Source organism: Drosophila gunungcola (genome assembly GCF_025200985.1).
Source record: "Drosophila gunungcola strain Sukarami chromosome 2R unlocalized genomic scaffold, Dgunungcola_SK_2 000012F, whole genome shotgun sequence".
NCBI lineage: Eukaryota > Metazoa > Arthropoda > Insecta > Diptera > Drosophilidae > Drosophila > Drosophila gunungcola.
Window position 1 is genome coordinate 373,207 of NW_026453170.1, and position 26,005 is coordinate 399,211.

The following is a 26,005-nucleotide window of genomic DNA, read 5'->3' on the forward strand; positions in this document are numbered from 1 at the left end:
CCACATATTTTTGAACTTTGTTCTTTCTTAAAAAAGGTTGTGTAAAACAACACTATACTGCTGATCATTAAAGATTGCCGTAAAGTCACTTAAATTCACGATTTTTAATTAATTTTTCTTGGATTTGCGTTCAATTCAAAAGTAAACAAAACCAGATCAGCTGTTAGTGCCAATCATATGTCGGACAAACATGTACCTAAAAAATATATTCGTTTATTTATTTTTATTTTTTAAATAAATGTTTTCGGAGATATTTGCAAAAAAAAGGAAAAAAATTGAAGTTTGGCTTTGACCATTTTTATTTGTTATCGGGACCCAAAAACAATTTTGGGCTTTAAGCCAAACGGACATTAATCCAAATTGAAAAACCTTGTAGTTATCAAACAATAAATTAATTCAATTAAAAATAATTATATTTGCACCGTATATAGTATCAAATAAATATTGTTTTTGGTACTTTTTAATCAACACCTCGCGCCAGGTCAAATTTAGTACCTTATCTGTGCTGAATCATTTTCGCTGTCCCGCAATATTTAATTAACTGCAGCGAACGGATCATTGCAGTTTTAGCCGTCAGTCAAGTGATACAATTTAGTTACGAAATGCAGAAGGTTCCCCTGCTGCTGGTCGCCTTCCTGGCCGTGGTCGTGGCCCACTCAAATCCGCAACCAAGGCCCGGACTTTTGCGTGTGCCGCTCAAGAAATTCCAGTCGGCCCGACGCCATTTCGCCGACGTGGGGACAGAACTGCAGCAACTGCGCATTAAATACGGCGGAGGCGATGTTCCGGAACCGTTGTCCAACTACATGGACGCCCAGTACTACGGACCCATCGCCATCGGCTCGCCGCCGCAGAACTTCCGTGTGGTTTTCGACACCGGCTCCTCGAACCTGTGGGTGCCCTCCAAGAAGTGTCACCTGACCAATATCGCCTGCTTGATGCACAACAAGTACGATGCCACCAAGTCGAAGACGTACTCCAAGAACGGCACCGAGTTCGCCATCCACTACGGATCGGGCAGCTTGTCCGGCTATCTGTCCACGGATACGGTTTCAATTGCTGGCCTGGACATCAAGGATCAGACCTTTGCCGAGGCACTGAGTGAGCCCGGACTCGTCTTCGTGGCCGCCAAATTTGATGGTATCCTTGGCCTGGGCTACAGCTCCATTTCCGTGGACAAGGTGAAGCCTCCGTTCTACGCCATGTACGAGCAGGGCCTGATTTCCGCGCCGGTGTTCTCGTTTTACCTCAACCGCGATCCCGCTTCGCCCGAGGGCGGTGAGATCATCTTCGGCGGCTCCGATCCCAACCACTACACTGGCGAATTTACCTATCTGCCTGTTACCCGCAAGGCCTACTGGCAGATCAAGATGGATTCAGCCTCCATTGGCGACCTGCAGTTGTGCAAGGGCGGTTGCCAGGTGATTGCCGATACGGGCACCTCGCTGATCGCTGCTCCCCTGGAGGAGGCCACCTCGATAAACCAGAAGATCGGCGGCACTCCCATCATCGGTGGACAGGTGAGCACCATTTGATTCCAGAGTATCTCTCAAAAGCTACCAATCTCCCGGTTTTCCCTTCCAGTACATTGTTTCCTGCGACCTGATCCCCAGTCTCCCGATAATCAAGTTTGTGTTGGGCGGCAAGACCTTCGAGCTGGAGGGCAAGGACTACATTCTCCGGGTGGCCCAAATGGGAAAGACCATTTGCCTGTCCGGCTTTATGGGCATGGACATCCCCCCGCCAAACGGACCTTTGTGGATCCTGGGCGACGTTTTCATTGGCAAATACTACACCGAGTTCGACATGGGCAACGATCGTGTGGGCTTCGCCGATGCCAAGTAATCGAACAAAGAGAAATATACTTAAAACTCATATTGTAAACACTATCGATCCAATTGGAACTTTCTCCGAAGAACCTACGGAATAAATATGTATTAGATTAGCGTTTCTTTGTTTGATTGCGAGTTGTTTATGCCAACTTTTTGGTTACTTATCAGCTGTACATATGTATTTTGCTTGCCCATTGTTTTGATAAGGTCCGAGCGATATACTATATAATATATACATATGTGTAAATTGCATTTGTCATGATCAGTGGCGGGGCTGAATGAAAACGAGTGTGTATGTTTGTCTGTGGAACTTATTTCACTCAATTAAATTGTATAATTGTATTTTTGCGTGCTCCAACAGAGCGAAGCTTGGAGCAGTCAGTTGATAACAAATCTCGGGAGATCAACGGCTTCCTCTGTTGTCATTTAATTAACACAGCTCTACAAAGTTGAGACTTTTATTTACATTTCTTTGGAGAAAAAACCAAATTCAAAACTCATTTAAAATGTATACGCAATCGTTTAGATATTGAGAAAAAAAAAAGTTATATCAGGCCAAATTATTTTAAAACCATTTCGTTGTACTCCATGAATCATCTATTGATTAAATCAAGTGCAAAGATGTCCAGCCCCAAGCCAGATAGAACCGCTCCCGTTTTCACCTACATAATTCAATTGTTTTTTCCGGCCTATCAGCTAACAATTACCTCGAGATAGCCTTAGGACCTAAATCAAAAGAATTGAAAACAACTGGCGCGTGTGGGTTCTTCCTGGTCGATGTCAAGTCTGACGCATGTTTGACAGAAATTCGTAGAGAACTTTTTGGCGGGACTCGGAATGCCCCCTTGGCTGACCAACTTATCAATGGAGCTCCATGCGCGGTGACAGTGCCCGCGATGTGACCTTTGCACCCCGATTGACTCAGCACAAGTGAACGTTAACCGCTTACGAGGTACTTAGTTGCGAGAACAATCCATACAGTTAATTATTTGTACTTGTCCATTACCTACACTTTTCTATAAGCTTAAAATATGTAAGTATACTTAATAAGTTCTGTTGTTTCAATTCAGCCAAGGAATGAAAATTACCCTTAAATTTAATCAAACATACACTCGAGTTGCTTTCATAACAAATATATTTAAGCTTATTAGTTAACAGTATTTGTATAACTTGAAATCTCCAAAAATATAAATAAGAATGGGCCGTTTAGAGCTTTGTTTCAGTTAGCCAATCGGAACTGTACGGTAGAGAGTAAAAATAGCGGCTGAGTAAATAAGAAGACCATTTAATACTAGGCAAAGACACTAAGCTAATAGATACAGGCTGGCAGGCGAGCTCTGATTGGTTTCTCCACTAAACCGGTTGCTCCTGCTCACTTCGGCTTGACATTGGCCGCCAGTTCGTCGGAAGCGTCTGCCGTGGTGATGGATTCAGGCAGCGGATGAACCTCCGGCTGGACCTCCACCGTCTTTGCTGTGCTCAGGCTGGGTTCGCGCTCCTCGTCGGACTCCGTGGACTCGCGGATTAGCTGCAGCGGCGTGATTAGCTTGCCGGCCACCTTGTACATATCACAGGTCTCGTTCACGTATCGGTTGAAGACGTCCGCCTTGTCGGCGTACACGTGGTGGCCAGCTCCCGTCACGATTTTGATGTCCACCATGTTGCTGCCGCGCTGTGACTTGATCTTCTCCCCCGAGGAGGAGTCGATCCACGAGCGGGAGCCGTAGATAAATGTGATGGGTATGTCGCTTCGCACGTCCTTTATGCGATGGATCATTGGGTGCTTGGCCCAGCCGAAGGATTGCATCATTGTGTGGAAAGCAGACTCGCCGCTCGGGTTCTGGGCATTGCACTGGTGGATGTACTGCGGCAGCAGGTTAATGTCATCGTCAATGGTGCTCTGGAACTTGCGCATGATGTCCGGCCGCGTCTTCTGCACCACCCACTGGCCAAAGGGGCCGGCGGCGCGCAAGGCCCACAGCGGATTGAGCGGGGTAAGGATTCTAGCTATGGCCCGCACCCAGAGCGGCATTTGTTTGCCGTTGGCCGACTCCGCGGGCTTCTCGGGGAAGCCCCAGGGATCGGCCAGAATCAAGTGCTTGACCCGCTCCGGGTATGTAAGGGCGTAGCTGGAAGCAATGAAGCCGCCCATCGAGTGGCCAAGCAGAATCATGTCGTTGATGTTCATTTCGCGGCGCCACTCCTCCACAGACTTGACGAACTGCTTCTCGCACACCAGAGCATCCTTGGCGAACTGCGGGCGCGAGCTGCGTCCGAATCCAAGGATGTCCATGGCGTACACGGGTCGGCTCTTGGCAAAGGCATCGAGGTTCATCACCCACAAGGCAATGCCCGATCCCAGGCCGTGGAGCAGCACCAGAGGCACCTCCTTGGACTCAGTGTTCATGCTGATGGTCCAGATCTTGTCCGCCTCGCCCACCGCCGGACCGATGTCCACGAAGAAGCCCCGGTAGGGCAGCTTCACGTACGACAGTATCTTCTTCTCTACGGCGCGCAGCATGGTCGGTGAGCTGGATGTCCAGTTACAAAACCATTGCCAGAGAAAGAATCCTTTGTTTTTGGGATCCTGCAGGTGAGAGGTTAAAGTCACAAGTCAATTTGGGAAGGGGCCAGTGGGAGTGTGTGTGTGTGTGTGTTGTGAGTTCGTTGGGCACCTCTAGCCGCTGGTTGGACGGTCCATGCCAGGTGCTCCCCGTCCCGAAAATTACTTAACCAGCGGCAGTGAGTTAATTGCGCAGTTGTTCGTGCAAAATGGGCAAAAGAATTCGGAATGAATTTTTCGAGAGTGATTTTTCCGTTATTTCACCAGCCAGAGCCGACTACGATGGGGAACTGGAACTGGACGTGGACCTGGACCCATTGCTTACCTCTAGGTCCATGCCCCGGTTGGATCCCGATCCCTGCACAACTGTGGGTGTGGGCAGGTTCGAAACAGAGGCGGAAGTGGAAGGGGTCGGTGGATCCACCACGCCGCCGCTCGCCAATGCCAGCGGTTCGCTCATTGTGCTCACGGTCCGGATTCTCAATTCAGAATTTTTAGACAGAGTGTGCGGGGGCTCCTAACAGCCAAATTCCGTCACCATTTGCGCGCTACTTGCGTACCCGTCGAAAGCCGAGAGTTTCATGAGTGTTGACACGAAAGTAAAATCTAATTTGTACCCCTTAGTACTGCCGAGTTGTGATGACTTTGAACTTCTGCGAACGCCGCGCGGAAAGTGTTTTGGATTGGTCTGATTGGGGTTCGGGCGTCGCTATTACATGTTATCTATCTATTCTAATGGTGAAATACTTATTGTTGTTGCTAATCTGGTAGGAAGAGGCACTAACAAACACAGGCGCACGGCCAAACAAGCGGAATGCGGGCACACCATCAGCTGGTCAGCTGTTCGCCGACAGTGTTGGCTAACGATTAGGTTAGGCCAGAGGCGGAGTTCTGGGATACGACAACAGGGGTCATTACAAACGACCTTTTTTTTCTTTTATAGCCTGTTTCCACAGAGATTCATCCACCTGGAAGAGGGCACCAGATAGCAATTTACAAATTTTAATAACTATAAAACATTCCAAAAATTTTAAGATAATATAATCTCTTGTTTTGATTATAGGGCATAACTATATTAGAATCCAATAAATGAATTTATAAATATATATAAAAACCGTTACAAAAGTAATATGCTTATAATAACTCAACCAAGAATTGATAACAAATGAAAGTATTAAAGCACACTAACTTTTAATAAGAACAAAAATAAAAACTAAAAATAGTCTATCTCAGCTGGAGGCCCGATAGAAATAGAATCGCATCAGTGGAACTCCTGCGCATAGGGTCACTCTAACAGGGACGTGCTTCGAGAATATTTTAGTTAATTAATTGATAACCCAATTGGCGCTTGCACATGGACGGCATAAACAAGTTCAACGAATTTGTGGCGTTGCACAAGCCGCAGCTGGAGTCCTCTGGTATTCCGGTGCACTTTTGGCCAGCCCTTTACCGGAAACTGGCCACGGAAACCTTCGATGCCGGCGAGGCGCTACAGTTGATGCTGATCGACTACGACGACGATGAGGAGCAGAATCCCGCCGAGGACGACGACAGTCCCAACCCGGTGTTTGCGTTGGGAGTGGCCCGGGAGCAGGGAATAAAGGCGGATGACCCGCGGGCCATCTACTTGGTCGATCATGCCTGGACCTTCCGGCTGAACAGCGCTCGGCAGCAGTTGGAGCAGCACCAGCAGCTGGCGGACCGCATGTCGGCCATCACCGGCGTGGATCTGGAGCTGGAGGATCGGGTCGACAAGATACTGCGCCGCCTGTGGAAGTACTGCCAAGCCTACTCCATCGGCAGCGAGGGCCTGTCGGATGAGGAGCGCCAGCCCATCTGGTACGTGATGGACGAGGTGGGTTCGGCGGTGAACCATTCGGATGATCCGAACTTCCGGCTGGTGCCGCTGCTCTACCTGAACACCCAGACCACGTACAGTGTGCTCTTTCCCGTCCGGAACTGCGAGCCCGGAGATCAGGTCACCCGCGATATGGTGGAGTACGTGGCCAAGGAGGCGCCGCAGCGGGCTGCCCTTCTTCTGCCCTGGCGCGATGCCGACCTCACTGCCGAGAGTTTCTTGCAGGTGGAACCGCGGGCGGATTACTTCACCAGCGGTCACACCCCGGAGACTTATCCCAAAGATAACACCGATCCCCTGCCCGCTAGGACACGTTGTGATCCCCTGAAGGTCTATGCCCAGTATGAAGTGGTGCGTCAGCATCTCACTTCGCCCGAGTTTGTCTTGGTTGACAACGAAGACGAGGCGGACGTCCTGTGGCTTACGCACCACTTCAAGAACTTCGAGGAGTTCGCCGACCAGTCGCCGGGCAAGTTCATCAACCAGTTCCCTTTCGAGTACGTGATTACCATCAAGGATCTGCTCAGCATTGTGGGCCGTCGGGCGGCCAAGGAGCACCACAATGGCCTTACGCTGGAAACTTACCCCAGCTGGCTCCCCACCACCTACAACTTGTCCACCGAACTCAAGGAGTTCGCCGCTTATTACCAAACGAGGGCGGCCAGGGGCCTGGACAACCACTGGATCGTCAAGCCCTGGAACCTGGCCCGTGGCCTGGACACCCACATCACGGACAACATCAAGCAGATTGTGCGTTTGCCGGCCACCGGACCAAAGATTGCCCAGAAGTACATTGAGCGACCAGTTCTCTTCAGACGAGAGGAACTGGAGGGAAGCGTGAAGTTCGATATTCGCTATGTGATACTCCTGAAGAGCGTTAAGCCCCTGAAGGCCTATGTACACCGCAAGTTCTTTTTGCGCTTCGCCAACCATCCTTTCTCGCTGGATCACTTCGACGACTACGAAAAGCACTACACGGTGATGAACTACCAGGAGGAGGCGCAGCTGCACCACGTCAAGTGCGACGACTTCTTGGCCCTCTGGCAGGAGCAGTATCCGGAGAGCGATTGGTCGACCCTGGAGCAGCAGATCTGCCAAATGCTGCAGGAGGTGCTGCAGTGCGCCAGACAAGCAGATCCGCCCTGCGGACTGGCACCCTGTGCCCAATCCCGGGCACTGTACGCTGCTGACATCATGCTCCGGTGGAAAGATGATGGGGAGAAGGTGATGGAGCCGCAGTTGCTGGAGATCAACTGGACTCCGGACTGCAAGCGGGCCTGCGACTACTATCCCGACTTCTTTAACGACATTTTCCGGCTGCTTTTCCTGGACGAGGACAACGACGAAAGCTTCCGGCTGCTAACGGCGGACAATTGACGAACATCGATCAATAAACTGGGTTCTTGTTGCTTAATAATTAGTCGTGTATTTTATTTCGTTTAGACTATACAAAACATAAATAGCTTGCAATTTGTACAATATACAAGTAGGTGTGTATGCTTCTATGCGTGGGTGAACTAAGTGCTAAAGGCTTAACTAACTAGGACAGCAAGTCAGTTGGTGGTGTGGCTTATGGATCTATCATAGCTTGGACAAGTTCTAGAGTCAGGAATTTAGTGTAGAGTTCAAAGAGTGAGCTTACAGTTAACGCGTTTACAATTCTCAATTGCAAATGGCACTTGATGAACGATGAACAATAGTAAATAGTGAGATGATAACTATACAGGATGATATCCCAAGAATATATTAAGTCGATGCTAGCTTTAACTTAAGGCAATTTCAAAGGCACCAAAGTCAAGCTTCACTTCACGGTGAAACGGAAACGATAAGGTCGATCCAAGTAATGAAAAATTTGCATTGCAAATATGTTAGTCTTCCAGTTATAAGCTTTCAAGGGTCTTGTACTTGGCTTAGCTCTTCATTCAACTCGTGGGATTTTGGCTTAACTCTGAATATTACATGTACGAACTAATAGTGTGAAAATGCAAAGGGAAAATGTCAATGAATGAATCTTAAGCTAGCTAGATGGTAAACTAAATCAAAGCTTACAGCTAAGGCTCGACTACAACCACTAAACGCAGACCTCGTCAAAGTCCAGGCGTATCTTCTCGTCAGCGGAAGCTAGTTTATGTATAGTCTTTTTGATGCGCAACGCTGGCAAGCGCACGTTGGGGTTTTGGTGCCAGCACTCCTTCATGAGCTTGGACATGCCAGCCAGTAACTGCAGACAGACGGGATACAGGATTAGAAGTGAAGTTTTCACGCTAAGCTCCGAGAACGACTTACCGAATCTGAGCTCCAGCGATTGGGGATGGAGGGCCTGTAGTTGTCGATGCAGACCACCTTGCGCATGTCCTCAAAGCTGGGATCCATGGGCACCACGTCGTAGAAGGGAACCTTGTACTCCTCGGCGATGCCGCACGAAATAGTGCGTCGACAAACCTCCCACAGAACCAGTCCAAAAGCATAAATATCCGTGCGGCGCAGTGCCTCGAAGCATTCCAAATCAATGCTGCGGGGGAAAAGCATTCTTTTATACCACAATCTCACTCGGCATACAGCCATTGAACACCTACCTCTCATCCAGAACCTCTGGTGCCATGTAGCGCTTGGTGCCCACCTTGGGATTGTTGCCTAGGTCCAGTTGTCCTGTGACATGCGAATGGGTGACGGCCAGTCCAAAGTCGGCTATCACGCAGGAACCGTTTGATGTGACCAGTATATTCTTAGACTTCAAATCGCGGTGAGCCATCGCTGGCTTCCCTTGCTTGCCGAATATCTCTGTGTGCAGGTGCACTAGTCCATTGGCTATCGAAAGGCAAATCCACACCATGTCGTTGTGGCTCAGAGCGTTGCGGTTCAGGTGATCGAAGAGCGAGCCCAGTGGGTAGTAGTGCGTCATCAGCCAAAGTTGGGTGCACGAGTTGCGCGACGTCATGTCGGAGCCAATGAAGCCCAGAATGTTTTCATGGCGGAGCAAAACGGTGCTGAAAAATACAGTGGGATATTGTTAATAATGGCTTGTTTTGGATGTATGAAGCTGTATAAAATAAAATAGTCTAAAGCACGATTTCTTATTTATATATTTAAACACTACAATATAAAAAACTACAACCTTTATTTTTTATTTTGATCCTAATATTGAACATATATAATTCAAACTTTTTTGAATTGCTTCCTATCCCGGAAACATCCTTACTTTGTTAAACTAATGACAAATTAAACTATTCTTAAAGTGGGTTGTTATTCTAATGGCTGATATGGAATGTAATATTATATCAAACCCACTTTTTTGAGCTAATACACAAAAAAAAAAAAATTAAATCCACACAATTTGACTCATCACCGTCGAGACTAGCTAATGCGGAAACCGTTGAGATACTTTGATACTGAGCTGTTTTGACAACACCCTTGAAAATGGTTTAATTAGCCCTCACCTGTAGATCTCCGTCTCCCGCTTCCAGGACTCCTCGTCGCGACTGAAGAATATCTTTACGGCGATGCTCTCGCCGTGCCAGTGACCGCGCCACACTTCGCCGTACTTGCCCCGCCCTATGCACTCGATCAGGGTGACCTGTTTGGCCAGAGTTCGCTGCACCAGCAGGGGCAGTCCGCTGCCCGATCCCGAGGTCACCGAGTGCTGTAGGTACTCCCGGAGCGTGCTGTCACCGGCGCTGGTGGCGCGCAGCAACTCGTCATTAACCAGATACGCCTCCGGATCCTGTTTGGTGCGCGAAGCAACCAGGCGTTTGCGATGACTGCGACGGATGAAGAAGATGGCCACAGCTCCCAGCAGCGTGATCACCAGGAAAGGACCCAGAATGGCGGCCGACATCTTGCTTATACTACTGGTATCCGCCGTTATAACCGTCACATCGTTACTGGCGAAGGGCAGCAGTTCCGGGAACTCTCCGCTGTTGCAGTAGTCACCGGCGCAGCAGGCCACATTGACGAACTTGGCCGTATTGCGCTTGCTGGGCCCATTGAGCTTGAGCGAGTTTTGGCTGCAGATCAGAGGCAGTTGGTCCGGCGAGGTGCTGCATCCGCGGGAAACGTGTTCCTGTCCATCGGCATCGCGAGTTCGTGATTTCCAGCACTGTCGGGATGACACGAGAGATTTAGTTATAGATTCAGCGGTATTCAAACAGTTTAACTCACCTGAATGGCATTCTGGCAGGTGTGGGAAAACTCATACGGATCCAGACAAGGCGGCTCGCAGGAATAGCATTTGTATCTGTTTAAAGAGTCAAAGCTTTAATAAGATTTCACAAAATTGTAAAAAGGCTTAAAGGCTTGAATTTATTGCCTTTAGGTAATTTACTCGGGAAAAAAGCAGTTCTATATACACAAAATACACAAAATAGCACAGGGCTGTACCGGTATGAATATTATTTAAATAAGCAGGACGAGAATATAAGGCAATAACTTAAGACCAGGTTTGGAATTCCACTTTATAAAATATATAATATTTAGTGGTAAATAAATCCTTATCTCATATTAGTTTTGTTTGTAGGGTGAAAAATATACTTTTACACCTGCTTAACAAATATTTAACTTTTCGGAAAAATAAATATACCTTTATAAATAAACTTAGACTAGGTTTATCGTTTAATTGTAAGACTCTAAACATTTGAACTATTTAAAACATACTTTTCCCTTATCATAAAGCCAAAAACAAAAGCTTAATTGTTTAAAATTATAGTTTTGAGTTTTTTCTTTATCAAATAAATTTATGACCATTAAATTGATCATCATATCCAGAGGTGCCATTAAAATTTAAACCTATTTTTTGGACAATCGGTTAGACTTGCTTGGTTTTAAATTTTTTCCCCAGAATGCGGCAAACCGAGTTTTTTTTTTTTGGTTGACCAAATTTTCTGTGGCGTCTCTATAATTTGTTTATGTTTATGTTACCTTCTTTTCATGCGGCGCTTACTCTTAATGTGTCTCCTAATCAAGGATAAGCAGCATGGGAAAGGGGGTATTAGAGGTTAGCAATATTTCAACTTTTGGCCAAAAGCAGGGTTAAAAGCTAAAAGTAAGAATAATAACGTATTCACCTGGGATGCGTCTGCACCGAGTTCTGTGGCACCGCCGGAAACTCTTTGCCGTTGACGTGGGCGGCGGGCTCCATTTCTATATCCTTAATGTCCTCCAGCAAATGACCGCTGATTTCAGCTAAAATAGCAACAAAAACACATTAAGCATACAAACATGCAAGACCCCAACACTCGCACACACACACACACACACACACACACAAAGACGCCCATCAAGTTCTGTGTATACACACGGAACTTTGGTGTGCGTGGGTAAATCATTAGGAAAATGCACTTATGCTTCGAACGCCCACGACATCCATTTACATAATGCGTTCTATATGCTCCTTCACTTGGGGATTCCACCGATTAGCATCCCGAGAACACCTTTTCACTAAATACGCAGCACAGTTTAGAAGAGCTGCAGAATACGAAAACAAATCGGGGACGTTCACAACATTCTGCCACTTTTCAATCACTTCGTTGGGGCTTTAAAACCCCTTGCAATCGCGGTTGCCTATATTCACTTCCAACAAAAAACACTAATTTATTAAGTAACACTAACAAAAGCCCACCTCTTGCATTTTTGTATATTGAAAACGACAATAGAAAAACTAAAAATAAATTGGACTCCATTGCTCCATTCCGTTTCTTGGGACAGTGTGACCAGAGCGAGTTAAAAGAGAGAACGTTGACATATACCTAAAATACTAGCAACATAAATGTCCAAATTTTACTGCGTAAATATACCGAAGCGTTGCACACACACACAAACACGAGCAGCCAGCCGGTCCAGCGGAAAAGTTTCTAGAACGTCAAACTCGAACTCCATCAAAAAATCTATTTAACAGCAGCCGAGTGATTTAATAAACATTTAATTTAGTGCCATTGAAACAAGAAAAGGATAAATATCTATAATTCAGGTGAGTGGGGGCCGTGTTGTTTAAGGGAAACCCATAAAACGATTCGTTTTATAGGGCATGTAAGTTGTTGTCTTACATGGAACCTCCCATGGAGGCGCCCATCAGAGGTAAATAGTTTCCAGACCCAATTTATGTACATACATAGTTACTTTAATTCAGGAAGGGCTTTTTGCTTTACAGCGACCGGTTTGCAACGAAAATCAATTATATTCAGTTCGTATCGATCAAACGAGAGTTTTCCCCTCCCCCACCGCAAACATGTGTTCGGTCACGTAACTGTTATAATTTTCCTCGTTTTCCTCGGAGAGGAGATACACACGCAGTAGGGAATGCCATATGTATATATGTACATGTACCCCTCGACAGTCGGTAAACATTACAATTATTATCACTGTCTATCTGTACATACATACATATGTATGTATATGTATACATAGTGGTTTATTGTACAATTAGCTGGGTTGCGCCAGAAATCGCATAATGTGCGGGGGCGGAGGAAATGTGGGGAGGCGGGGGAAGAATCTTGCTAAACAAAAACAATTGGGGGCAAGTGGTTTTTTTTTTCGCGCTTATCAAGAGCCAGCCCCTCTGCGCAGATACCGCTCTCTTCGCTCTCAAAGCCCCACCGATATTTGCCGGCGTTTCGGGCGGTGCGCTCTCATTCCTATAAACACTCTGGTCGGGAAAGCATCGCTCCCAGAAACACAAACAAAACACAAATTCACGTAGGTAAAACGCGTTCCCTAGAATTTCAGAAACTACGCAGTTCGTTTATTTATTGGCCGACAAGTAAAATAACGCGTGGTCAGTTTGTTCTTATACACTTACATAATGCCAATAACACGGCAAATACCCGGCGATTTTCGGCAACGACCTTACTGCGTCATTGATTAAATATTTTTTTGCTTATTGGCTGATTAGAATTTCGTGATTTAGACGTTTGGTTTCGAATTAGTCAGGACCTAGGACAACCTTGGGACTTGGTAGTTGGCTTATCAGTGTTTCGATTGGAAAGTTTCCATTGACTTTTAAGCAGGTTTCGTAAGATTCATCCAAATGTATACAAAGGCTTTGCTTATTTGTTCGTTAAAAAAAAAATGCGAAACAAATAGCAAAAAGGGTTTTCTATATGATATATCGTAAAAGTAGGCTCCTACTTAGCAATTAAACTTTAAAGGGAGTGTTGTTTAATGAAAGATATTAAATTTCACAGAAAATAGATTTATAATATAGTCTAGTTTTTTTTCAAAAAATAAAAAAACACATTTCTCTTAGAGTAAAAGGCTATAAAGCGAATGAATTCTTGATCAGGACCAATCCCAATCTAACGCCGAAAATAGAAAATTAGATATTATTTTTTCTATTCAACATTTATGTACAAACCGACAGTTTTCCGAATCAAACAGTTCATTCAGTTCAGTTCATTGTTAAGGCATATTGCTTTTTTTTTGCACTAAAAGGTGATCCAACGGATATTTGTTATGTTAATAATCAGCTCAATAATCAGCTCAATAATCAACTTATTTCTACTTTCCTAACTTTGCAGAACCTAAACGCATTTTCTAAGGCAACCGGTCAAAAATCGTAGCAACCCCAAACAAAACAAACAACAAATTAAACCCACAAAAGTGATACAAAAATTGTTATTGGTGAATTAAAGTGCCGAGAAGAGACCCCAAGAGATCTCTCCGTGAGTGAAGTGTCCCTCTGAAAGCGCTATGTCCGCATCCGCGACTGGTCCGCGTAATAAACACTCAAAGTTCCGTGACGATGAGCAGCTCGACATAACCAAGGACGAGTTCAACCGGTTCCGGGAGGCCCTCAGCCAGGAGGAGTTCCGCAAACTGTTCTTCGAGTACGTCGAGGAGATCCAGGACCCCGAAAACCGCAAGATCTACGAAGAGGAGATTATCCAGTTGGAAAAGGAGCGCGGCGTGGAGGTGAGGTTCGTCCACCCGAAGCCGGGCTTCGTGATCAAGACGGCACTGGATGGCGAGCTCAAGTGCTTCATCAACATCGCCAGCTCAACGGAGGTCGAGAGGCCCAAGAATGAGTTGGCCACGGATCCATCGAACGGCAGTCGTGGCCTGAGCTGGTCCATTCCCATGGCCCAGACTACGGCGCGGGATGACTGCGATGCCAGAAACAACCACTGCAAGGTGTTCGACGTGGTCTTCCATCCGGACGCCCTGCACCTGGCCAAGCGGAACAAGCAGTTCCGGAAGTGCCTTATCGACACGGCACTGGACGCAGTCGAGCGCGAGTTCGAGGTGGCTCTGGATCGCGCCAATCTAAAATTCCCCAAGCTGGACTACAAGGGCATCGCCCGTCCCACTGTGATACGAAAGCTGGCCGCAAATCCCACTGGCGAGGAGCAGGAGCCGCATCCCCTGGCGCACATGTTCCCCACAAAGCTACCCTCCTCCGAAAAGGTGGAGCCCCGCGTCCTGCCCATGAAGACGAAGCCCGCTCCGGTGCCGGAGTTCTCGGTGCCCAAGTATTCGATCAAGCACAGCCACGATGTGGACTTGTCGGAATACACGGACGAGCTGGACGCCAAGCTGCATGTGACGGTGCCACGCTCCCTTGTCGTCGAGATCGAGCTGCCGCTGCTGCGCTCCACGGCCGAGTGCCAACTGGATGTCACCTCGAAGTCCGTATATCTGTTCAGCGAGCGGCAGGGCGCCAAATACCGCCTGAAGCTGGATCTGCCCTTCGCCGTAAACGACAAGGCTGGCAGTGCGCGCTTCGACACGGATCTGCGTCGTTTGACCATCACCTTGCCCGTGGTCCGGAAGGGCGGACGGGAGCAGGCCCAGATGCACGAAACCTTGCGCCACTTCAGCCGCGAGGACAGCGGCGTGGAGCTGCATTCCAACAGCGAGTCGCCGGTGGAGGAGGACCCCGATGGCGAACTCAGCGATTCCAAGGCGGATACTTCCGAGACTGGTAAGCAGATGTATGATAAATAAAAATTTAGGTCGTTGCAAAAAGTATACATTTGTGATCAGTATCAGCTGCCAAGTGGATTTTATCCATATAGTCCCTAAGTAGTAAAGCTATCGATTAATTCCTAATTCCCTGTGTGTACTCTCCTCAGCCACGCCCACTGCCACGCCCGTGCGCAACGCCAACAGCCCGTTCCTTAAGAGCTCCGTGCTCTATCAGCTGCCCAGCAAGTTCGACTGCAACGTGCTGGACAATGTGATGGCCTTTGTGCTCCACGTGCCCAACGTTCAGCCGGACTCCATTGAGCAGTTGAGAGAGCAGCGGAGCCTGCATCTCCAGTTTGCCACCATCGGCAGCGGCTACTATCCCACCCACTATGCTTTTTACGTAGAGCTGCCGACGGAGGACGAAGACTCCGCCATTGAGAGCGTGGAGGCGGAGGCCTGGGACAACAATGTGGTGCTCAAACTGTGCCTGAGCCCGCAGAGCGAGGCTCCGGCTAGCTATCTGGCCGGATTAGATGCCAAGGATCTCAAGGAGTACCCAGTTCATGGTCAGTACAATGTGAAGAGCAAAAGGAGAGTTAATACAAAGAAAGAGAATGCTTCGCTGGATATCAAGTTCGAGCACAACCAGGAGGGTCAAGCCCTGAAGGTGACCATTCGACCGGTGCCGGACACCAAGGAGGAGGAGCAAGGCGTGGAGCAGGCAGATCAGGAGCACGAAAACGAGCAGCAGGACCATCAGCAGACGCAGAACAAGAAGCCCGGAAAGAAGCAACGCAAGCGTAACAAGAAGGAGCGTTCATTTTCTGAGTCTGCTTGCGAGGACATTCTCGTCCAGGAGCCACAGGATGGAAATCCTGATCCCCAGGCGAAGGCCATGTCTAAGCCAATGCCGCAGCGCAAGCAGCGAAGCTACTCGGAGTGCAACGATAGCAGCGGTGGCTCCCATCGCGGCATCCTCAAGCGATTCAGCCGTTATGGACCGCGACCCTCCATGTCGGACAGCTGCTCCTCCATCGACGACTGCTCCTCGTATTCGTGCTCAGTGGACGCCTCCGGCACCTCGCTGTTCTCGCACTCGTTCGGCGGGATTCCCGAGGAGGATCGTTCCGATGCCGGGCTCTCGGAGAGCTGCAAGAAGACTGTTAGGTTTAATGATCACATCATGAAGCAAGTGTTCCGGTGAGTACCAGCTAAAGCCCCTGCAAATTGCCGGCAATCTAATCATTTACTCAACTCGGCAGACTCGATTCGAGCATCCTCGGTCAGCGCAAGAAGAACCAGAAGCGACGCGATCTCAAGCTGCGGGCTCAGCAGCGTCGCCTCAGCGAAGGGGATTCCGTGGATTACGAGGAGACCCGTGGCACTGCCCTCAAGGTGAGCTGGGGTGGCCGATCTTGATCTATATCTCTTGATTTTGCTGGTCTCGTTAATTGAGCGAATATCCCGGCTGGTTAGGAGGCTGTTATGTTGTTAGCTTGTTAATTGAATTAGTAGCCATCAGTGAGATTAAGCAGCTTGGCTTGATTTGCCTGACGCCAGACATAAATATTGGTCAACGCTTTGTACTACACGTGTGCGGAAGGTAAATAGAGCTGAAGTGGGCTCTATTTATAGCAAGAATGTTGCGAAAATTAATTAAAGTATGTTAATTGATAAGTAGCTGGAAAGGACTCATGAGGGAATGGAAAATGTATGCCCTTGTAGAAGACAAACCGCAAGTGAAGTTTTGAGAAATAGTAATAAAAAGAGTAATTTCCATTTGTATCTCACGCGTTTTTCACAACCGCACTTTACTTGTATATGTTCCTTAAATTGTATATTCTTAAAAGGGGATTGTAATTTCAGTTAGAAGTTTGCATCGCCGTGACAGAGACATTTCCAACCTATATATAAATGCATTTATTTTTCACTCCAGCAACAAGAGAATTCATCAAGGAAAAACAGCAAACCCAAGGGCGAGTCCTTGCTCCACGACAGCGGACTGGATCTCACTGGAGCAGCAGGTGTCCAGAGCAACATCATCGAATCGGATGTCAAGAACGCTATGATGTTTGAAATGGATGATGAGGATGATGTTATGTAAACCAGAAATATATTCATATTTTTTGAGTGTTTTAGAGGCATGTTTCAAGATTTTTATCCTACACTTATATATTAAAAAATGCAATGTTTTTTTTAAATATTTATACTGTAATTCGACTTGTATCCAAGATAATTGTTCAATTGGAAACATAGAAGAATTGTATTTAGGCAACAAGAATCAGGGGTAAATCAGAAATCAAAATATTCATTACATCATGTACTAATTGTTATTAAATTCGGTTACTCAATGAAATTGTTAAAACGGAAGATGAAATCCTACGCTGAACTGAAAAACCTATTATTATGATTAAAAATATTCATGTTCATTCATATTGCAAAACATGTTTGCAAACTATAAGTTTTATGTAAACATTCATTTATTGGCTGCATGCTCATCGCTCACAAAACAATCACAACACAATAAGTTTAAATAATATTAATAGTTAACAATTCCTCTAGTATTAAACAGGCAACAGATTCACCCAATAGCAAAAGTAGTGTCTAAGCTATATACATGTTTAGAATCACTGGCTCAAGCAATGAATGTAATTTTAACTTTTGTAAGCGAGCAGAAAGTTAAAATATATATACATCCCCTATGAATGAGAATTTGTGTATGTGTTTGCTTGCTCGCATTAGAAGTGAATCTCCAGCAGCTTCTGAACGTGTTCGATTTGCTGGAGCTCCCTTCGTCTTCCTTCCAAAACATAACGAACTGGACAGTCGAGGGAGTCGCACTGGAGGCTACCCAGTCGACCGCAACAGGCCTGGCAGATCTGTCGGGTGAGCTGGTAGCCCCTCTCCAAACGCGCGGTCTTGTCCGAGAGCATAGCCACACATTTGGTGGCATCCCTAAGGCACTCGGGACAAATGCCCGCCTTGGTTTGGCGGCCACAATCGATGACACAGCTGGTGGTGGAGAAATACTGCGAAATGGTGGACTTGGCCACTCGTGCACCGGCCAACTCGTTGGCCGTTCCCACAGCTGGCGTCATCAGCAACTTGCGCGGCAGACTGGCAAACCAGTCGTGCACATTGGCTCCGATCAGCAGCAGGCAGCGGTTCAGCGGCGGGATAATCGCCTTGGTGATGTAGTAGATGGCATTGATCTTGTGGCCCTCGTTGGCCAGAATGTCGTGGGGGCTGCGGACCAGGCGAATGAGCTGCATGCCCGGCGGTCCGTTGACTATTATAAAGGGCACCCGCTCACCGCGACGCGGCACATGTCGCGGATCCTTCTGCATCCATTTTCTGGAGGGGAATAATGGAAATGTTTATGAAACGGAATTGCAAGCAATAACTTTAACGCAACCCACCGAGTGAGTTCCAGTGCAGGCACACAGGCCGTGGGCTTGTAGCCGTTGAGACCGCGGAACTCCTTGGCGAAGATCAGGTCCTGCAGATTGGCCTTGCCGGAGAGCAGCTTGGTGAACTGCCGGCACACGTACTGCTTGATCCTGCTCACGTCCTGCGTCTCGAACAGAAGGCGCAGCACCTTCTCCAGCATCTTGGCCACCGCCGGACAGCCGTCGCGACGCACTGTCTCAATGCCCTTGGCCTCGTAGACGGGCTCCGCCTGGTCGGCCGTCTCGTACATGTAGCCCACATAGCGCTTCTTGGTCTGCAGCAGGCACGGTTGGTAGACTTTCTCCAGCTTCAGCTTCACCGGCTGAGGATTCATCTCGGTGACGGCCTGGGCGATCTCCTCGCCAATGCGAAAGGCCTCCGCTCGGTTTCGACCGGGCACGAGAACGAACATGGAGTCGGTGTCGCCATAGACGACGCGCACCTTCCACTCCTCATTGGCCTCCACCAGCTTGATGGCCCGCTCCAGAGTCTCCCGCCCTTTGGACACCACCGAGTCACCCACTTCCACCGCAGGCATCCGGCCACTGAAGTTGGCTGCCGTGTAGCCGTAGGTGACATTGGCCATCAGCTTGAGGCCCAACTGCCTGGAGTGGAGAATCCTTTGCAGGGCAGAGCTGTCCTTGTGCAGCTTCATCGACTGCTTGACCATTTGGCGCGTGTCCAGAATCTCAGTGAGCATGCGCGGCAGGATGCCCTCGCGCACCTCGCGCTTCACGAACACCACGCCGCAGGGCGAGACGGTGACCAGGTCGTGCTCCAGCAGCTTCTGAAGCATCTGTCTGGAAACCCGCAGCTGCGAAGCACCAAACTCGAACGGCGAGCTAGCGCCCAGGTGCTCCACTCTACCCAAGCACGTGGAGAAGCAGTAGTTGTAGGCGATGATCATGCTGGGGTATAAGCTCTGGAAGTCAAGCACGATGAGCGGATCAGCGTAGAAGCGCGAATGGGGTTCCATGATCAGAGCCAGATACTCGGGAGCCCTCATATGAGCTCGAGCCTGGACGCTGGGCGAGAGTGGCACCAGGTTCTTTGGCTTAGCGATTCTGTACAATTTGGTTATTACAATAGGATGCAATGGAATGATTAGAGCGGTCAAACTCACCTGAGCATCATGCTCTCCACACGAAACTGCGATCCGCGCGACAACACCTCGTAGAACTGGATGCCGATGAGCTTGGCCATTTCGCTGGTCCGTCCCAGTAGGTCCAGCTGATCCAACAGCGCCAAGGTGCCCCGCACCCGCTCCAAATAGTATTCCATCACTATCCAACGAGTGCAGGGCGAGGAAAACCATTCGCTGAGCGTCTGGGCAGAGTGCCAGGGACATCTCTTGTGTAGGATGTGGTACATCACGTTCTCGAATGTGTACGACGTCAAGGCGATCTCGGAACGCATCAGACGCCACACGTCCAGCAGGATGCGGCCGCAGAGTTTCATCTCCACATCCAGGTCGGTGAACTGCTCCCGATCCTCGTCCACAAAATCGCGCACCTTCTGCGTGGGCACTCGTGACAGCAAAGGTGAGATATTGAAGCACAAATGCTTGGCCCGGTCGATCACATAGCCCCACGAGGACATCTCGATCTCGTATCCGGCATATATATCCGCATCCCAGCGTCCACACAAGGCCAGCAGTGCCTCGAACGCTTCTGATTCGCTGGCCACCACTTGCACTTCAATGTCCCGATCCAGGCCATGGATACGCCCCTCACTGAGCAAGTCCTGGGCACTGTTGACCATGATATAGCCACAGGCCTTGCTCGGAAGACCTTCGTCCTGCAAACTATGCTCGATGGCGTAGAACAAACAGCGGATCTCGTCGTGCATGGGATCTGGTTGCAGTTCGCCGCGCGTGGACACAAAGACCTCCAGTGTGAAAATGGTCAGGTGGTTGCAATCGATGTCGGCCTTGGCCTGCTGCAGGTTCTCCAGGTTAACCTTGAACCCGAACGTGTTGTCCAGGGTGGCGTGACTCAGTCCGAAGCTGAGATCGTGCTGCAGCAGCTCCTGGCTACTGCCCTCCAACTGGCGCAGGAAGGAGCTCCGCTCCAGCGCCGCCTGGGCAGCACTACTGGAGACGCTCTGCTCGCTGGACTGCGAGCTGGCTGGGATCTCCTCCTCCTGGCATTCCTTGAAGTTCAGCTTGGTCCCTCGTTGAAGGCGATTTCTCGACACTCCCTTGGCTTTGCCACTTATTGGGGTGTCCTTGGCTTTACCCTTAGCTTGGGACAGGGGTGTAAGGCTCAGGCTGCAGTTGAAGTCCTCGCCAGCGTCTTCGTCGCCACTAGCAGCGTCGCCAGCCTCTGCCTGCAGCATCATGGTGATCTTTTGGCGCTTGATTTTAATGGGACTGTCTATGTCGTCTGCTGGCATCGCTGGTTCCTCTCGCTGGCGAAGCAGCTCCTTGGCCTTCAGCCAGACCTTGGCCTCTTGCCGGGTGGGTGCTAGCTGAACAGGTTCGATTGCCACTTTCTGCCCACTGCCGAAGTACTCCCGCATCCTCTGTTCCCCGCGATGTCGCTGCAACATGGCCGGGCCACCGATAGCTATCAGTTGCTGGCGTCGCCAGGAGGCCAGCCCACGGTCGTTGCCAAGGACGCTTTGGAAGGGCTCGCAGTCATTGAGCTTGTTTCCCGGAATGTGAAGCACCAGGAAGCCCACCTCCGTCACCTTGCTCACGTCGGCGGGTTTGCTGTAGAAAGGCTTCTGGAACTCGTACTCCGGTATGTCCAACTTGCCACAACCACGAACCACTTCATCGTACGACGGGGGCAGCTCCAAGGGAGAAATCACAAAGGAGTTAGACATAGACGACACCATGGGACTGGGACTACCCAATATGTCGCTAAAGACCGACGGACTGTTAACAATCAGCGAGTGCTCGTAGAAACTTCTCATTAGCTCTGGAGTGTGGTTTTCATTGCTCTTGGGACTTATCTCTGGAGTTGTGTGAGAGTCAGGCTGTGCTCTGCCTGAACTTGGAGTCACCTGCTGGCTTAGAAGCTCCGAACGAAAGCTCCTGCGAAGTCTCCTCAAATTGGGTGTTTTGCGTAGCTTGGTGACTCTAGTATCGCTCTCTGTGTCCGATTCAATGGCCTCATCATCGCTTGAAGCTAATTGGCGTGTCTCAATGGGATTGGCCGGATCTTCGGAGTGGAGAGCATCTGGTTTCTGTTGAAATAGTTCATTTTGTACCTCTTCTTCATGACTGTTCCCATAAGTTTCCGACTTAGAGACGGAGCACTCAATTGATTTTAAATTGTTAATTTCATCTGAGTTTTTTTCAACAACTTCTTTTGACTGTTGAGTAACTATTTCATGCTTCTGTTTGGGACTTTTCACTGCATCTCTTGTATTCAAATTATCTAATGATTTCTCCACCGGGTTTATTTTATGTGTTCCATTATTTTGTTCGAAACTTTTCGTGCATATAACATTTACATCCTCTAAGTTACTTCCAAGTCTGGGTTTTTTATGTATTTGAGTTCGACGTGCGGTGTTTGCACCGGGCTGTGTTTTTTCTATTTCTGTGAAATACTCATCTGGATTAATCAAGTTCTTCTGATGACGCAGACTTCGCCTTGGTTTTTCTCCATCCAAAGAGTTTCCTTCTGAGCTTCGTGGTTTTTTTTTACTGACTTTTGGTTCCCTACGTTCCTTAATCCCAGGACTATCCTCAGTTTGGTCACGAATACTTTCCTCTGGTATTCGCTCGCCATCCGCTGTTTCAAACATGTCGGAGAAACTGGGATTTCTGTCCCTCGGCGTCAGTGAGCAAGTCACGTGTGTTTTGTCCAGATTGCGTTTCGATCGCCTGGTACTGCGAAGTGGTGTACAACTGCCGGGAAAACAAGGTTTATAACAGCTTTAAGTATGCAATGGAGTTTCAGTAATCCTACTCGTTCTTCAAACGGACGAAACTGTTTGATTCCTCGACACTTTTTCGTCGCAGCTCCGTCATGGCCAGTTTCCTGCGAAGCGACAGCTCCGGCCTACAAAAAATAAATTCGATTTAAACAGGAGGGGAAACAAACATTGAGAAACCAAAGCTTATAACCCTTGGGAGCTGTTCTCTTTAAATAAAGTCAATTTTAGATTAACTTTTCAATTTTTCCAATGGCAGCTGTTTTATATAGTTAAACGATTTTTTTTAATTAATGTAGTATTTTATAAAACGACTATATGCCAATGTTAATGCGTATATGATTAAAAATAAAGTTATTTCGAGTTTCCAAATAATTTTTTGATCGTTTTTATGGCAGATTTTTTTGAGGCCGTTAACTTTACCTAAATTAAAATGTATTTTAAAAATGCTAATATAACATTTATATCACCTGTTATATGCGTGTGTTTAAAATATCAAAGAAGTTATGCTGATTTAGCTAATAGTTTTCGGATATTTCATAAAGCAGCTTTACTGTCGTTCGATTTTTTTAAAGTGGACTTTTGAAATTCTGATTTATATATTGTTTTCAAAAAAAAAGAACACCTTTCGGAAGGTTTCATTTAGAAATCTTTAAAAACAAACGATTTATTAACGTACAAACGGACGGAAAGACGGACATGGCTAGATTGACGGGTCTGAAGATGCTAATAAAATATATATATATTATAGGGTGTCTTCTTCTGCAATGGTACAGGATATTTGAAAATGTCAATGAAGGAAAATTACCCAGGTGATTTCGGCGTTCTCACTTGTGGTCCTTGATCAAGCTGCAAGCTGAGGCGGGGATTAAAAACTTTTCCTGTGGTTTCCTCGTTGTTTTCTGGAATTGATTGGATACATTATAAGTCCTGGAGTTCTGCAGCTACTTCAACCCACTTTTTGCCGAGCTGCTTCCAATTGTCAGAGGCAGTGGGGCATATTTCTTGGCCGCACTGGTTTTCGGTGTGCGGGGCGACTTCAGCAGGCTTGCCTGACCTCTCGGCGTGGTGGGTGTCTTTGGAGGACTTGAATTCAACTTGGAGCTGGTCTTTTTTTTGGGTGTTCTCTGCAAGCCATCATCAGCGCCATCGATTTGCGGCAATTGCGTTGAGGGATCTTGATTTTTGGACTCCACAGGCTCGGGCTGACTTTGGGTTAGTTTTAGTAGTAGTTCATTGATGTCGTCGAGGGCGGTGGAAAAGTCATGTCGGGTTCCCTGCTCCGCATCCTCATCGGAGTCACAATCCTCGTCGGGGATCGCATGAGATCCTGCAGCAGCAGCAGCTGCTGTTTCTTTATCCAACAGCTCCGGGCTCAGTTCGTCTAGGAGAAGAATAAATATCCAGAACATAGCAAGTATTCCATTCCACTTACACATTTTGTGGTTCTGCGACAAGGGGGCCAAGGAGCTGTCCAAATCCACATGCGATTCGCTTTCGTTCTGCTCCTCCAGCAGCTGCAACGCATCCAAAAGTTCCAGGTCCTCCTCCCTCACTGCATAGAAATGAAATTGTTAAGTGCCCAAGAAGCCAGTTAGTTTTTGGCAAGCGTTTACCCACAGGTGGCATCGTGGGGCACTGTTCCATGCGGCTGTGTTAGGCTGAGGATGAGCTCCTCATCCACCATCGTTTCGTCCATGAATTCAGACACATCGTTTGGGACTGGTAGACTGACATTGTTGCTGTTGCTGCAGGTCACATGGTTTTGTATGAAGGAGGCATTAACCAGCAGTTGCTGTTGATCCTGTGAGCATTCCTCGGGATAGACCGCATTGGCCAGCAGTTTTTGAAGGTTGAAAGTGCGCCTCTGCTCTTTGGAACCGGGCAGAGTGGTCTGCATGGTGGCATTGGCCAGTGCCGTCTGATCCGACAGCGTTTGGTCGGACAGTGTGGACTGCTCCAGAGTCATTAACTTGCTTTCGAGGGCGGTGCGGTAGAAGACATCGCTCTCGGCAATCTCTATCTGGGGACGTTCTTGTGTAGGCGGTAACTTCAAAACAGGAACCTGGCAATTAAAGATGGCTTTAAGGTATAGCTTCGGAACAAGGAGAACCTAGGTACCGCTTGAACCATCTCCTCGTCACCAGCAGCGGTGTGTTTTTCGACCAGTTTCTGACGACGCAGGCTCTCATCATTCCAGATGGCCTCGATGCCCGGATTGGTGTGGCTGCCCTTGCTCTTGGCCACCAGCTGGAAGCGATTCAGAATGAAGTTGGAGCTGACATCCACCTCCAAGGCACTGCAGGCCACCTTTCTCACGCTCACGGTGTCCAGCAGCTGGGCGGGCTTCACGTTCGCATAGGGGATTACTGAAATAGAAGGGTTAGATGAGGCGGCCAGGCGGGTTGTGCAGCCTACTTGCCCTCGTCCTCGTGGCTGCGCCGAAACTTGAGCACCTCCAGCGGCACATGGAGGTTGCTCATGCCGTACAAGTTGTAGTCGATCATGAACTGCAGGATGTAGGGAACATGCGACTCGTGCGGACTGAAGTTCTTGCTCAGGATGGCGCCGCTCTGGAGAAGATTGGCTGCGCGGCGCACAAAGCGCGGATTGAACATGTAGATCTTGAGGAACTGGTGCTCTGCGCGATGGTAGCCATAGAACGGTCTGCAAATGGAACGCCTCTAGAGATTCACGACAAGGAGGAGAAGCACTGCAAGCACTTACATGCCCTTGACCAGCTGGATTTTGAACACATGCTGAGCATTCGAACTGGCCTGGCCCAGGGATATGTTGATGGCCTTGTTCAGGTGCATGGCTATCTGCAGGATGCCCCGCTCCAGGGATTCAAAGTCGCGCCTGTCGAACGGAATGTAGAAATACGGGAACACGCCGTGCACATGCATACAGGTCTTCTGGCCCCTGGAGTTGCCGCCAAAAACTCGAATCACTGGCACCTGTGAAGGCATGCAGTCGTTTGTTATCCCAGGTTACCACCAGTGGTGGTGAAATAGTGCTCACCCGCTTGATCTCCTTGCCGCGCAGCTCCGAGTAGCAGGGATCCAGGCCGAACTGCGGCTTCTCCATGTAGAAATCCGCGATCACCAGGCGCACGGAGTAGACGCCATCGATTCCCTCTGCTGCAGCTGCCATTTCACAAGGACATGGACATCTCTAGCTATTGTCGCGGAGGATTCAATTCAATTGAATTCAATTCAAAACAGAGTGACCAATCGTGATCGATTCCGCAATCGACACATCCGGGGTATTCCCGAAAAGGCCATCACTATCGATATTTAGCCGATGGTTTTTCAGTGCATCCCTACAGTCTTGGCGCAAAACCATTTGAACTGCTCTTATATCTCTACATTTTTGAAAAATCAACAAAAAATCTCCGCGTTTTAATAAAACAAACATTTAAATAAACATTGAAGCTGTGATGATTTTCAGCTCAATTACTCAATCGTTTTTATGGCAGCAATATGGTATCGTTTTTTTTTAATAAAGCTAATAGCGTAA

The 26,005-nt window shown here is 48.2% G+C and overlaps 6 protein-coding genes across 12 annotated transcripts; 3 read left to right on the forward strand and 3 right to left on the reverse strand.

The window, feature by feature from the left end:
* The first annotated feature begins 496 nt into the window (after window positions 1–496).
* LOC128255969 (lysosomal aspartic protease) lies at window positions 497–1,946 on the forward strand. Its single transcript, XM_052985924.1, has 2 exons — window positions 497–1,520; window positions 1,585–1,946. Exons 1-2 carry the CDS (start codon window positions 603–605, stop codon window positions 1,843–1,845), a joined length of 1,179 nt encoding a protein of 392 aa, XP_052841884.1. The 5' UTR covers window positions 497–602; the 3' UTR covers window positions 1,846–1,946.
* Window positions 1,947–2,949: 1,003 nt separating this feature from the next.
* LOC128255968 ((Lyso)-N-acylphosphatidylethanolamine lipase) lies at window positions 2,950–5,197 on the reverse strand. Of its 3 annotated transcripts, none has more exons than XM_052985923.1 (2): window positions 5,013–5,197; window positions 2,950–4,419 (listed from the first exon to the last, which is right to left on the reverse strand). In XM_052985923.1, the coding sequence occupies exon 2, from the start codon at window positions 4,351–4,353 to the stop codon at window positions 3,205–3,207; it is 1,149 nt and encodes a 382-aa protein (XP_052841883.1). In that variant the 5' UTR covers window positions 4,354–4,419; window positions 5,013–5,197; the 3' UTR covers window positions 2,950–3,204. The 3 variants fall into 3 exon arrangements, with proteins under 3 accessions (XP_052841883.1, XP_052841881.1, XP_052841882.1); XM_052985921.1 differs by having other exon boundaries at window positions 4,721–5,196; XM_052985922.1 differs by lacking the exon at window positions 5,013–5,197 and adding an exon at window positions 4,508–4,690.
* Window positions 5,198–5,634: 437 nt separating this feature from the next.
* LOC128255904 (tubulin--tyrosine ligase-like protein 12) lies at window positions 5,635–7,657 on the forward strand. Its single transcript, XM_052985769.1, has one exon. The coding sequence runs from the start codon at window positions 5,750–5,752 to the stop codon at window positions 7,628–7,630; it is 1,881 nt and encodes a 626-aa protein (XP_052841729.1). The 5' UTR covers window positions 5,635–5,749; the 3' UTR covers window positions 7,631–7,657.
* Window positions 7,658–8,220: 563 nt separating this feature from the next.
* LOC128255905 (activin receptor type-1) lies at window positions 8,221–11,978 on the reverse strand. 2 transcript variants are annotated; one of them, XM_052985770.1, is made up of 8 exons: window positions 11,868–11,978; window positions 11,314–11,431; window positions 11,168–11,203; window positions 10,412–10,487; window positions 9,691–10,349; window positions 8,830–9,240; window positions 8,540–8,765; window positions 8,221–8,474 (listed from the first exon to the last, which is right to left on the reverse strand). In XM_052985770.1, exons 1-8 carry the CDS (start codon window positions 11,926–11,928, stop codon window positions 8,325–8,327), a joined length of 1,737 nt encoding a protein of 578 aa, XP_052841730.1. In that variant the 5' UTR covers window positions 11,929–11,978; the 3' UTR covers window positions 8,221–8,324. The 2 variants fall into 2 exon arrangements, with proteins under 2 accessions (XP_052841730.1, XP_052841731.1); XM_052985771.1 differs by lacking the exon at window positions 11,168–11,203.
* An 87-nt stretch (window positions 11,979–12,065) lies between these two features.
* LOC128255903 (protein kintoun) lies at window positions 12,066–17,857 on the forward strand. 3 transcript variants are annotated; one of them, XM_052985766.1, is made up of 5 exons: window positions 12,066–12,215; window positions 13,762–15,164; window positions 15,316–16,351; window positions 16,414–16,546; window positions 17,088–17,857. In XM_052985766.1, exons 2-5 carry the CDS (start codon window positions 13,934–13,936, stop codon window positions 17,253–17,255), a joined length of 2,568 nt encoding a protein of 855 aa, XP_052841726.1. In that variant the 5' UTR covers window positions 12,066–12,215; window positions 13,762–13,933; the 3' UTR covers window positions 17,256–17,857. The 3 variants fall into 3 exon arrangements, with proteins under 3 accessions (XP_052841726.1, XP_052841727.1, XP_052841728.1); XM_052985767.1 differs by lacking the exon at window positions 12,066–12,215 and adding an exon at window positions 12,688–12,944; XM_052985768.1 differs by lacking the exon at window positions 12,066–12,215 and adding an exon at window positions 12,688–12,940.
* Window positions 17,614–25,699, reverse strand: LOC128255901 (DNA polymerase zeta catalytic subunit). Of its 2 annotated transcripts, XM_052985763.1 has the most exons (12): window positions 25,508–25,699; window positions 25,214–25,443; window positions 24,909–25,153; window positions 24,608–24,855; window positions 24,107–24,551; window positions 23,922–24,041; window positions 23,445–23,870; window positions 23,295–23,388; window positions 22,522–22,614; window positions 19,725–22,460; window positions 18,571–19,665; window positions 17,614–18,505 (listed from the first exon to the last, which is right to left on the reverse strand). In XM_052985763.1, the coding sequence occupies exons 1-12, from the start codon at window positions 25,637–25,639 to the stop codon at window positions 17,890–17,892; spliced, it is 6,480 nt and encodes a 2,159-aa protein (XP_052841723.1). In that variant the 5' UTR covers window positions 25,640–25,699; the 3' UTR covers window positions 17,614–17,889. The 2 variants fall into 2 exon arrangements, with proteins under 2 accessions (XP_052841723.1, XP_052841725.1); XM_052985765.1 differs by lacking the exons at window positions 24,608–24,855; window positions 24,909–25,153; window positions 25,214–25,443; window positions 25,508–25,699 and having other exon boundaries at window positions 24,103–24,278.
* Window positions 25,700–26,005: the final 306 nt, after the last annotated feature.